At 40.8% G+C, this 12,685-nt stretch overlaps 1 protein-coding gene across 2 annotated transcripts in view; it reads left to right on the top strand.

The window, feature by feature from the left end:
- The window catches only part of DNAJC5B (DnaJ heat shock protein family (Hsp40) member C5 beta), a 136,410-nt gene extending 128,948 nt beyond the window's left edge, over positions 1-7,462 (top strand). For both annotated transcript variants that reach the window (XM_055431904.2, XM_055431905.2), the window contains exon 7: positions 6,222-7,462. In XM_055431904.2, the coding sequence (XP_055287879.1) occupies positions 6,222-6,316 (95 nt within the window). In that variant the 3' untranslated portion in view covers positions 6,317-7,462. The remainder of the gene's footprint in view (positions 1-6,221) is intronic.
- Positions 7,463-12,685: the final 5,223 nt, after the last annotated feature.

Raw genomic sequence — 12,685 nt, 5'->3', positions numbered from 1 at the left:
CTCTGAAGAGCCACAGAGTCTTTCCATTTTAAATTAGACAAAAGCTCCACCCAGTCATTTCAGCAGACCTTCTCTGTAGAAGATTTCCTTTCTGGAACAGAAACACATCCTCAGTGCCAAATTCCACCCAGGTTTCCTTCCTACAGAGTTGTTGGTGATGAATTTTTGTGCCACTCACACACTCCTCAGTTCTGACACTCCAGAGCTACCAATTCCATTGCAAAAGTCAGATTATAGACTAAGTAAATCATGAACCCATTTGACTGTGTTACTATAAGCCTTAACCAAAAGGAAAGGCTCTGTCTTATTCTGAAGTATTTTAATACACAATTATTCTAGGTTTCTGAGGGCCAGAAACTTAACACAATCTGTACAGTCCTTTTGGAGAAAAAAAATCATAAAATTACAAATTAGATCTGAAAGCAAATATTTATCATGAAAAAAAGAAATAACAAAAAAAATTTGCAAGACTTAAAAACTCATAAACATCTTAAATGTCACAAATTTTGAAAAATAGCAATAGTTTAAGTAACTGCCTGAGACACATTTATAATACTCCCTGCTATACTTTCTGGGTACATCTTCTTTCATTGCCTCTTTATTTAATAGCAGTTTCATTAATATCATTTACTGTAGGGGCAATAGAAAAATAATTCTTTCCTCTAGCATGTCTGTTCAAAATTTGTTTTTTATTATTGGTAGATTAGAAAAATTTCAATTTTACATCTCATTATTGATAATGTTGTCTAACTTTAGGGATGTTGTCAAATTTAAGAAAACTCCTATCCAACTTATTTCATTCATAAGATGTAAAATTTGGAAGAATTTTTCTACAGACCAAGTTTGAATACACATTTGAAACCCTGTTGCCCCTCCATCATCCAATGCTTCCAGGATCAGAGTACACTGGACACATTCATAGAGTGTGACACCGTGTCTGGTGTGGATCTTCAAGTCTCTTAAGCATTTAAATTGGGATGTTGAGTTACAGAAGTTATCTCTAAGGCCACTTCTATGCCAGTATGGCTAGCAGTAATTATACACAGAATTGCTACAAACCACACAAACATACCCCACAGTTTCTGGTCAAGAGTAGTGGTATAGGGTGGCATTTTCTAGTAAAGAGGAGAGATTTACTTGGGTTATTGTGTCTGTTTCATCCACGCAAAAAGGTGTAAGCCAGCTTCTACCCTTAAGAAATGAAGGAAGTTCAAAACAGTGGCACCTTCAATAGTCTCTGCAAACTTTAGAACTTGTAGACTGATTCCCTTCTCTTTCTCAAAATAAAAATAAAATCCCAGTGGGTTTCTAGGAACACAGGGGAATTCTATTATTCTTATTAATCAACTAGGAGCAAAGAGAAGACAGACAGTATCTTGGGTTGCCCACCCCTCCCTTTTGTCTTGGAAAATTTAAAGCTTGAAAGATAAAGGTAATCGATATCACAAATTAGAAGTTCTACTTTGTGAAATTTTGAGCACTATATGTAAACAAGCTCATCTAGACCCTGTTGTCCTCTGTTAGATGAAGGATACAATGAAGTCAAAATTCTACCAGCCAAGAGGGCTGCAGAGACTATCCTGAGACAGAAAACCTTTCCCTAGGCCTGTGTGTGTGTGAGAGAGAGACAGGCAGACAGACAGAGACAGAGAGAGAGGAAGGAAGGAAAGAAAAGAGGAAGGAGGTATAGAAACAAGAGCATAAATGGAAACCTAGCTTCGCTGGATACCCTGGCAAAGAGAACCAAAAATACAAAAGATAAATTCAGTTTTTGGTTTTTTCCTCAAGCACTGGTCCGCAAATGACTAATTAAAGCCCTAAAATTTCCTTGTGGAGTCATAATTTCCCTATTTTTTTTTGAAGGCAAGGGAATACGGTATTTAAGGGAGAAAATGTTATAGTGTGCTGACCTTGGATCTAAAAACGTGAGAGTCAGTGCAGAGAAAAATCTGTGGATTGCTTAGCTGCTCCTGCCAGTCACCTGGATGAAGCCCAAATAAATTCACAGCCACTGAGCTGAAGAGGCCATATGGCTTGTAATTAGACTCACCCTCTGCCAAGAAATTGAGACATTTATTACATTTACTATTCAGCATTTATTGCACTTTACTGCCCAGTAAAAGGGCACCAAGGAAGAGATTAAATTCATCCTTTCTCTTCACCAATCCTACTCAATCCCCTTCCTAACCATCCCCCAATCCAAAGGATCTGATTTCTAAAAATAATTTATGGAAAATAACTGTGGTAACTAGTCCAAAGCCCTTTGCTGATAAAGACTCTGCCTGCAACGAGGAAGACCCAGGTTCGATCCCTGGGTCAGGAAGATCCTCTGGAGAGGAAATAGCTACCCACTCCAGTTCTTGCCTGGAGAATCCCATGAACAGAGGAGCCTGGCTGAGTATTGTCCGCAGGGTTGCAAAGAGTAGGACACGACTGAGCAGCTGACACTTTCACTTTCTATATGAAAATATCAAGTAAGCATCACTGAGGCCTGGGCCTGGGGAGCAGGACAAATGAGTCAGCTCAGAATACTGCCCTAGAAGCAGTTCAAAGTGGACCCAAGGTTTCTTCAAAGTTTGCCTGCTAAGGTTCAGTGAGCAAATTTACTCGACAGGTTTATCACGATAGTCTTTCAACCACAAACATTTATTGCGCACTTTTTGCTAGGGGCTAGAGCAAAGAAGGAGCTTGGTAGGCTGCAGTCCGTGGGGTCCCTAAGGGTTGGACACGACTGAGAGACTTCACTTTCACTTTTCACTTTCACACATTGGAGAAGGAAATGGCAACCCACTCCAGTGTTCTTGCCTGGAGAATCCCAGGGACGGGGGAGCCTGGTGGGCTTCGGTCTATGGGGTCACACAGAGTCGGACACAACTGAAGTGACTTAGCAGCAGCAGCAGCAGCAGCAGAGCAAAGAAGGAGAAGGCAATGGCAACCCACTCCAGGACTTTGCCTGGAAAATCCCATGGGCGGAAGAGCCTGGTAGGCTGCAGTCCATGGGATCGCTAAGAGTCAGACACAACTGAGCAACTTCACTTTCACTTTTCACTTTCACACATTGGAGAAGGAAATGGCAACACACTCCAGTGTTCTTGCCTGGAGAATCCCAGGGACACGGGGAGCCTGGTGGGCTGCTGTCTCTGGGGTCACACAGAGTCGGACACGACTGAAGCGACTTAGCAGCAGCAGCAGAGCAAAGAAAGATGCCGTCCCTGCAGTCTTAGACCTGACAGTCTAGCAGAGGAGATGGGAAGACAAATAGTAAATAATCACACAACAAGCTAGTTAACTTAGAGGTACAGTAAGTCTGCCAGAGGAGAAGCACGGGGGCTGTGACAGTGAACACGGATTCAGGTGAGGACCGGATACAGATGAGGACTGCTTCCCAGAGGGAGTGACACATAAAGCTGAAAACTTTAATAAGGAGGAGGAGTTAGGGGTAGGAGATTATGGGGATGGAGAATCCTAGAAAAGAAGAATCCTTTTTTTTTTTAAGTATTTTATTTAAAAAATCTATTTATTTGGCTGTGTTTCTTGCAGTTGCAGCACACAGGCTTAGTTGCCCCCAGGCATATGGGATCTTAGTTTCCCGCATCCCCTGCAATGGAAGATGGGTTCTTAGCTACTGGACCACCAAGGAAGTCCCAGAAGGAAGGAATCCTGATACTGGCACAGCGTTTGGCACACAATCTCTCTGTATCCTGTGGACAAAAGTGTAAATGGAGCTCTAGATGCTGGGCAAGGCGGGGATAGTCATATTAGGCTGTTCTATTGCATAGTTTTTATCAGGAAATAGAATGAAGTAGAAGTTATGCAGAGATCATATTTGCAAATAACCCCAAACTGGGCTACATTCAGAAAAGGACTCATACTATCAAAGCAAAATGTGATAAGCAGAAAACAGCTGGAATCCTGGAAAGTTTGCTAGACAAGAGCAAGAGCCGTAGGATTTAACTAGGAAGAGGGGAGAGGAAGTTGAGAGAAAACCCAGAAGGTTCTGGGGAAGAAAAGCAAAAAGGTGGTATCAGTCGCTCAGTCATGTCCGACTCTTTGCGACCCCATGAACTGTAGCCCACCAGGCTCCTCTGTCCATGGAATTCTCCAGGCAAGACTACTGGAGTGGGTAGCCATTCCCTTTTCCAGGGGATCTTCCCAACCCAGGGATCGAACCCGGAGGTGAAATATTATTCAACCTTAGAAAGGAATGAAGTACTGAAAAATACTATAGGATGAATGAACCCGGAAACATTATGCTAAGTGAAAGAAGCCAGACACAAAAGGACAAATACAGCATAACTCCATCTACATGAAATATCCAGATAGGTAAAGTCATAGAGGCAGAAAGCATATTGGTGGTTGCCAGGGCCTGGGTTGGGGGGTGGGGGAGAGGAGGAACCTAATATGTACTGGGTTTCCTTTGGGGGAACTGTTTTGCAACTAGATAGAAGCAGAGAATTATATGTAGTATATTATGAATGTACTAACTTGTTCACATTAAAATGGTTACTTTTATGTTATGTGGATCTCACTTCAATTAAAAAATATCTGTAGGAGAGGAGAGGGGTATACCAAGAGTTGACTACAGAAAGAAGCTAAACACCCTTTCTTCAGAAAAGGAAAAGGTTCTTTGTTTGCTGCAAATTCACCCATGAGGCAAGGAGCAGAGGATACCACAAAGCATCAATATTCACAAGTGTGGGGAAATGGGAAAGTTGATCATCAGCCTTTATGCCAGCTCCCTCAAAACAGTACACTGTTATGGCTAAGATAGGAAAGGGCTTTGAATTAGACAGTCCCATTTCAAGCCCCAACTCTGTTAGTTACTGGTAGAGATTTTGGGGGTAATTCACTTAACTATTTTATCTGTTATTGTTTCTACTTATCCAGCATATACAAGCAAATATTACAACCTGATTATTGCCATTACCTTTAAGTTCTTTGCTTGCTGTCCCTCTTCAGAGGTAACTCCTATCTTAAATCATTTGTGATCATTTTCCTTTTTGAATCTCAGTCTTATTGAGATGTTTACTTGACATACAACACTGTATGAGTTTGAAGTGTCACTGCAGGATTTGAAGCCTTTTGGGGTCTGATTTAGCCTTTTGTTGTTTCTACCGGCCCTTACCCAATGTTCACTGTTTCTATTTTTAACTTCCACTCATATTCACCCCCTTCTCTCAGTCTCTCTCCTTCTCTTTCTCCTTATCTCTCCTACCTGTTTTAACTATGAGTTTATTTCTTGCAATTTGTGGGGGACTCTTTAAGCCTTGGGTTGAAGGTTGGGGTCATCTACTTCTGCTCAGTGCTTTTGCACTGGACCATTTTAAACTAAATTTTCAGCTTGAGGTTTCTTGGAACACCATAAGTATTATAAATTTGGCCTGCCAAATTGTGTGCTCATTGACTTGCCAATAAAAATGTTTAAAAAGGCTCTTCCCTGCTTCACAAAAACTCAAGACCAGCACATTTCCTTGCAGATTTAGGAGTATGGTGATTTAGACACCACATTATCATTCAGGGTACTAGCTTTTTGTGGACTTGTGGCTTCCCTGTTGGCCCAGAAGGTAAAGAATCCACCTGCCAATGCAAGAGACCTGGATTTGATCCCTGGGTTGGAAAGATCCCCTGGAGTAGGAAATGGCAACCCACTCCAGTATTCTTGCCTGGAAAATCCCACGGACAGAGGAGCCTGGTGAGCTACAGTCCATGGGGTCGCAGAGTCGGACACAACTGAGCAAGTAACAGTTCACTTTTACTTTTGTGGACAACTTCCTATTAGACTCCTCACCTAAGCAAGCTCTGGGTTTTGACCTCTATCCCAACCAGGGCCATATTTGCAGTTGTCCACTGCACAACTCTAGGAGGTACTTTTCATGCAGACTTAACATGTAGTCTATAAGACATGGGTGGTGGCCCTGTCCTCATACCCACAAAATGGTAAAAACTAAAGCTTAAGTTTATTGGTTTTAGAAAATTGCCTTGAGGTGAAAGTTGCGTTTAGTGCTTTGGTTTTAAAATTTTATAACTGAAATAACTTAAATGAAGAATAAAGACTATAAATCCTCCCTTTTGAAGGCCTTTAAAAGGGAGGATCCTAATATTTTAGCAATTGAATTGGCTTGCCAATCATCACTTCAACAAAAATATCTACCACTTGCCCCCGTTAAAGGAAACATAGCATGCTAAGAGGGTGCTTATTGGTTTTCTTTGTTTATTTTTAGATATGGACTTTCCAGTTGTTCTCCAACCCACAAATGCAAATGAGAAAACACAGCTAATCAGAGAAGAACCTCGAAGTTATTGTACAGACTCTTAATATTGAGCCCATTGAGGGTCCACAATACCTTCTCTTGGTTCAGCCATGTCTCCAGGTGGTCTTGTTGGGGGAGGGGAGGGGACATGAAATGCTGTGAACTTTTCCACATTTGTATTTTATCTTTAGGTTAAGGAAAGATGACTGCTACATAATTTTCTCAGTATGCAGATTCACTCTTTGAGTAGAATTCCTAATGGAAACACACATTCCATTTTGATGAATAAAGGCCTGAAGAGTTGTTTTATGCTCCTTGCCTGAGGTAAGACTGTGGCACTGGACAGGCTTTTTGAGCCTTCCCTTTATATGAGCCAGACCTCAGTCCTTATAGACTAAAGTTGTATTCTGAAACCAAAGCCACTTTTCATCTATTTAACTAAATGCAGTGTTAACATCTGCCTTTAAATATCATCAGCAAAACATACATGAGAATTTAGGAAGAATTTCTTGTGTGTGTAGAGATTTTTCCTGTCATATACAATATGGCCACAGAAATATTTCAAGAGGCAGGAAAAAATTATTAGGTAAAGACAAATCACATTAAAGTATAGTTTTGAAAGATTACAAATTATCACTTACTGAAAACTAACAAAACCAGGAAGAAAGAAGTTTTCTGTGTACTTTTAGATGGGCATAAAAACAAAAACAGAACTTCAGCCTTGTGAAATGTTGTAAATGATCCCCAAAAAATCATTCTGGGCACAAAACAGCCCCAAACAATGTGTCTGACAATTTTAAGTTAAAATATTTTTTGTCCAATAGGCTTAGATTAGCCACACTAAGAAAAAGAAACACATGAGGTAAAGGACAGAATTCTAAATTCTCTAATTTAAATTTAAAGGTATATCACTTATCCCATTTTCAGCCATGCCAGTGACCAGAAATACTGCCCATGTTGAACATCTATGCTCAGAGGTCATCTCTGCATTTACTTGATTCTTATATTCATCAGGTGGTAGAAGCCCTATGCTATTTCTAAAACAGTAAGCAGCAAATGTTTACTTTTTCCAGATCTTCCTTAGTTCTTAATGTAAAGTTGGATTTTTCAAGATCTTGTTATGTTTTTACATAATATTGCATGAAATGCCATTTCCTTTTTTCTTTGTTTCTTATTCTATGCCCCAAAGTTAAATATACATTGTAAGTGAGAATTGGTGTTATAGCTCTGACAGTTCTGACATAATTAAAACTCTACTCTAACTCGCGTGTTACTGGAATTATTTTTTAATCAACATAATTAAGTACAAAGGGCCCAGGTTTGAAATTTAAGAACCTGGTTCTAATTAAGCACTCACAAACTAGCCCTGTGACCAAGTGAGATGAGAATGATATGGCTAATCTATGACTCTGTTTTCATGTCTTCTCTGTTTACCTTCCAAATTGTTGCAAGACCAAGTAAAATAGTTGAAGTGAAAGAACTCCAAAAAGTCAAGTATTTAACAAGTTTAAGATGGTTTTATATGAGTTCGTATAGTCTGATACACAGAGACAAATGTGAGGAGACTTCTGTATATAAACTCTCTCACTCAACAGGACCCATGAAAATACCCAATACAAATAGCCCAGTGACCAGCAGATACTCAGAACTGTACTCAGAGTAACTTTCCATTTGAAGGGAACAATGAGATGAACAGCCCCACCTCTGAGTACTTGGAGCCATTACTTTTCCTTCCTGAGGTCTCTAAGCAAAACAGCAGTCCTGCTGTTGAATAGTAACCTACAAGTCACAACACTCATCTTCTCTTTCTCCCCTCGACCTCACTTTTCTTTCTTACAGAAGACTTTCTACTTCCATCCCCAGCTTTCCCACAAAGCCAGTACAAGAGTGGTTTTGATGAAAATAGGTCATGAATTAGAATCCCAATCAGATGTGGAATTAAATTCCTGGAGGTGTTCTGGCCAAGGCTTCCTACAGAGGGCTAGTTTTAGTTACAGTGCTGCATGGCAAATTGCCGGGGTCCAGCCTCGGCAGAGACCAGGGATACCCTCAGGATGAGCAGCTTCGGCGAGAAAAGAAAGAAAAAAAAAGCGAGTCGAGTCTTGGTAGAGTGCAGGATCAAGACTGCTTTATTTTTTACATCAGTGCTTATATACCCTAAAACCAGCAATACTAAAAAGGGAGGAGGGATTGTCTTGATAAAATTGTGCCGGGAATGCAGTCATAGACCATCTTCTAGAACAGTCAGTACCTTTACGCATAACTCTTAAACAATGGGCTCTTAAGACATCAAGGCCACAAGGCATGAGAAATGGCTTTATTTGTGTATCAGTTAGTCAACTGTAAAAACTATTAGGAAGCCTTGTCTTGGGAGCCTCAGTTCTGGGCAGACCTTGTGACTCCCTAGGTAACATGGTATCTGTTTTTGGGCTCTATCCCCATACATCTGCAGAGACAATTTTTTACACTAATACTATATGCTTATTCATTTTGTTATCAACCTTTATCTCTATGTTTTCTTTTAGTGTACTCCCAGGCACACCATAGACAGGGGGCAGGGAGACATATCAGCAAGCACTGGTATGTGACCTTGAGGGCCAAGAGTCTCATGAGCTCCCTCCGGATCTCACTTTAAGGGGCCCTTCTAAACTCATGAAAGGCTTTGTATCTATTTTGCTTGTGAAATGTTTAGGCCTATTGTTAGCAGACTTAGTTTTATGCCCGGGGCGCTTTGTGTAGTCCTGAGCATTCCAAATTCTAAATTGACAATTATAACCCCAACAGGGCCAGAAGAACCAGGATGTTCTGTGTAAAAATATTTTCTTCATTCCTGGCCAGTTTATAGGGCCCATACACCCTCAAGGACTGTATTGCTGCCATGCAAAGGCTTCAAGGGGGATATTTGAGCAGGAGTCAGGATTCTTAGACAGCACTGAGGACTACCAAGCATCAGAAGAAGAGACGGAGGCCTGGGTGTAGATGATGGGGCGGCCCCGAGAAATCCCTGGAGGTCTGGATGGCCTTGCGTGCCAGCTCCTCAAGCCAAGACCTTGTCATGGGCGGGGTGTCTCTTGTCAGCTCCCGACAGCAAATGTAAGCACGTGGATGTCTGTGAGTGAGGGAATGAGTTCTACAGAATGCCCCTTAGCTACAACAGGCACAAGGACCAACTCTCCACCTGAGGAGGGGCCACATAAGCGTCTTGTGGAGTTGCCATCTGGAATCACCTGCTATTATTATGAATCCACAAGCATCTTAGCAGTGAAGCATCAAGGAAAGAAAGGACATGCTGACTGTGATCCTCAAGAATGATCCCAGTTCATGAAGGGTTAAATGAACTGCCTACTTCAGTGGTTCACTACCTAATCCTGGCCTCCAGGCTATAAGAGTAGGGGGTTTCATGAATCAACCGTTTACTTTTTTGCTGTCTTACATTTGTTGTTGTTCAGTTGCAGAGTCATGTCCAACTCTTGTGACCCCCATGGACTCTAGCCCTCCAGGCTTCTCTGTCCATGAAGCAAAGTGAAGTTAAGTGAAAGTCGCTTGGTCGTGTCCGACTCTTTGTGACCCCATGGATGTCATACAGTCCATAGAATTCTCCAGGTCAGAATACTGGAGGAGGTAGCCTTTCCCTTCTCAGGGGATCTTCCCAACCCAGGGATTGCATTGCAGGCAGATTCTTTACCAGATGAACCACAAAGGAAGCCCCTCTGTCCTTGGGATTTCTCTGTTAGTTGGGCACTCAAACCTCTGACCCAATTTTAAGAATTTATTTATTTTTTTAATTTCAGCAGCCTGCCACCCCTTACTTCTTATAGGTGAGAAGGCAGATGTCCACTTCCAGGGCAACAGTCCTCAAAGCAAAGAAAGACCGTTATTTGACAATCACGAGTCCTCCTCTCCAAAACCCTTCTTCTTCTGGCCTGAAGCCCTCCTGAGAACCTAAGTAACAGTCACCTTCATATTATTCCTGAGCAGTTCTAGACCACCAAAGGACCAGAAATTTAGATTAAGTCATGAAAAACCAGCTTCTGTGAAACAAAGCTATTTCCAAATTGTAGGTGGTTCACATTAGCAGTGATTTCAGAACCACATCTTAGGGTCAGCGTTTACATCTGTATTCTGCACCGTGCTAAAATATGAAGAGACTACTAAATACTTGTTGACTAACTGATCAATCCTCATAACATAGACCATTTCTGAGAAAAGTCTGTCTCCAAAAGGAGACCTAAACATGCTCAGTGCCAGATGAAGGGGTAAGTGTGGTAAAACTTTCTGGAATTTTCATGCTATTCCAGGGCTGTCCTCAAGAAGCAAAACTGAATTCCTAGAATCAAATCAGCACTTACCGGACAGTTGTTAACACATTCTGCTCATTTCTAGGCTGTCAGTTGAGCTTTCTATTAGCTAAAAAACCTAATTATCAATTTTTCCCATGCCTGAAAGTCCCCAGGCACATCCTTATTCCCAGGTCCAGGAAGATGGATCTTACCTACAAGGTTTTTTTTTTTTTTTTTCCTTCTTACTTCTGAGTAATCTGCTCTGGTAACCAAATTTCTCCACTCCTGAGACGCTGTTCAGATTGATGAATCTCAATCTACAATATACTTTCTTTTCTGGTGAAGAATAGTTGGGGGAAATTTTTAGTACAAATATTCACTCTGGGAATGAGATTTCAACATTTTCTTAATTGTTTTTAGAATGATCTATTTGGGCATGTATATACATTAACCATTTACTAAACTGATATTTTCAGAATTATAATCACAAAAAAACAGTATTTTAAAGCTAACCTAGATAGCTTCATAAAAGCAACAAATGAAAGCCGTTAAGCAATGAAAAATACCGCCTGTGTATTAAGTGTTAGTTACTCAGTCCTTTCCAACTCTATGCGATCTCATGCATTGTAGCCCACCAGGCTTCTCTGTCCTTGGAGTTCTCCAGGCAAGAATACTGGAGTGGGTTGCCATTCCCTTCTCCAGGGGATCTTCCTGACCCAGGGATCAAACCTGGGTCTCCTGCATTGCAGGCAGATTCTTTACCATCTGAGTTATCAGGGAAGCCCATATATTGATTAACTTATTATTAATGGCATAATAATTTTCTATAAAATGACTTCAAAAGTTTCTTTAATGTATTTAGCAAGGAATTTATTTTCTAACTTGATATACAGCAAACTAGGAAATTTAATTTTTAGTCACCAAAATCTGAAAGGTACACATTATTCTGAATAAGAGGATAAAGTCTTAATAGAAAATAAAAATGATTCACTTCCTTGCTTATCTCCTGCTTTTCTTAGTTTCATCTCTTAACTCTTCTTAACCCATCCCATCCCCCAAACTAAAGGATTTGAAAGGAGGTGGAATGTGTTGGCTTTTAGGATCACAGGTGTGTCTGAAGAAAGGGTTCATTCTTTCATAAATTAAAATTATAAACTAACAGTAATAACCAGTAGCCATTGTGCTCCCTGGTGGCTCAGTGGTAAAAAACCTGCCCACTGATGCAGGAGGCTTCAGCCCCTGGGTTGGGAAGATCCTGTAGAGAAGAAAATGGCAACTCACTCCAGAGTTCTTGCCTGGGAAATCCCATGGGCAGAGGAGACTCATGGGCTACAGTTCATGGAGTCTCGAGAGGCAGACATGACTTAGCAACTCAACAACAACAACAACAACATTGTGCTCAGTACCTGACACTGTCCTATATTAGCTTTATATTTTTTATATTTATATAGTAACTTAATGCTCTCAACAACCTATGGGACAAGTACTATCAGCATTATTATTCCCCATTTTTCAGACTAAGAAACTAAAACAGGTTAAGTAACTTGGCCAAGATTTCCCAGTTAGTGAGGGGTACAGCAGGCTGGTCATTGAGTCCATGACCTTAATGCCACACTACATCATTTACAACTATATTTGTCCTTCAAAACAAACCCTCTATACCTCCCTATCCACCTCCTTCCCAGAGTCTTTTTATTTTCAAAAGAACATTCACTCCTGTCACTTCTTTTATTATCTTGCTTTCTCTTCAACTGCCCTTTGCTGTTCAAGAAGATTCCTCTAGAACAGGGGTCCCCAAACTCTGGGATCTAATGCCTGATGATCCGAGGTAAAGCTGACGCAACAGTAATAGAAACAATGTACACAATAAATGAAATGCACTTGAATCATCCTGAAACACCCACCTCCCACCCCAGACCATGGAAAAATTGTCTTCCATGAAACCAGTCCCTGGTACTAAAAAGGGTGGGGACCACTGGACTAGTGAATAACCCTTACTGAAATTCCAGTGACTTCCTCAAGTAAATCCTCAAAGCCTCAAAATCCCCAAGTTCCTAAGAATTAGCAATCCTTTATTATTTATTCATAGTACAAAGGAAATACAACTTAGCAAACTAACTTTTTCTGAAGGAACTTTACCTGCAACCATTTAAA

This window comes from Moschus berezovskii, chromosome 16, assembly GCF_049115385.1.
Source record: "Moschus berezovskii isolate FMDL1 chromosome 16, NW_MosBer_1.0, whole genome shotgun sequence".
NCBI classification, from domain to species: domain Eukaryota; kingdom Metazoa; phylum Chordata; class Mammalia; order Artiodactyla; family Moschidae; genus Moschus; species Moschus berezovskii.
Note: the sequence above shows the minus strand (reverse complement) of the source record. Positions and strands in the feature narration are given on the sequence as shown.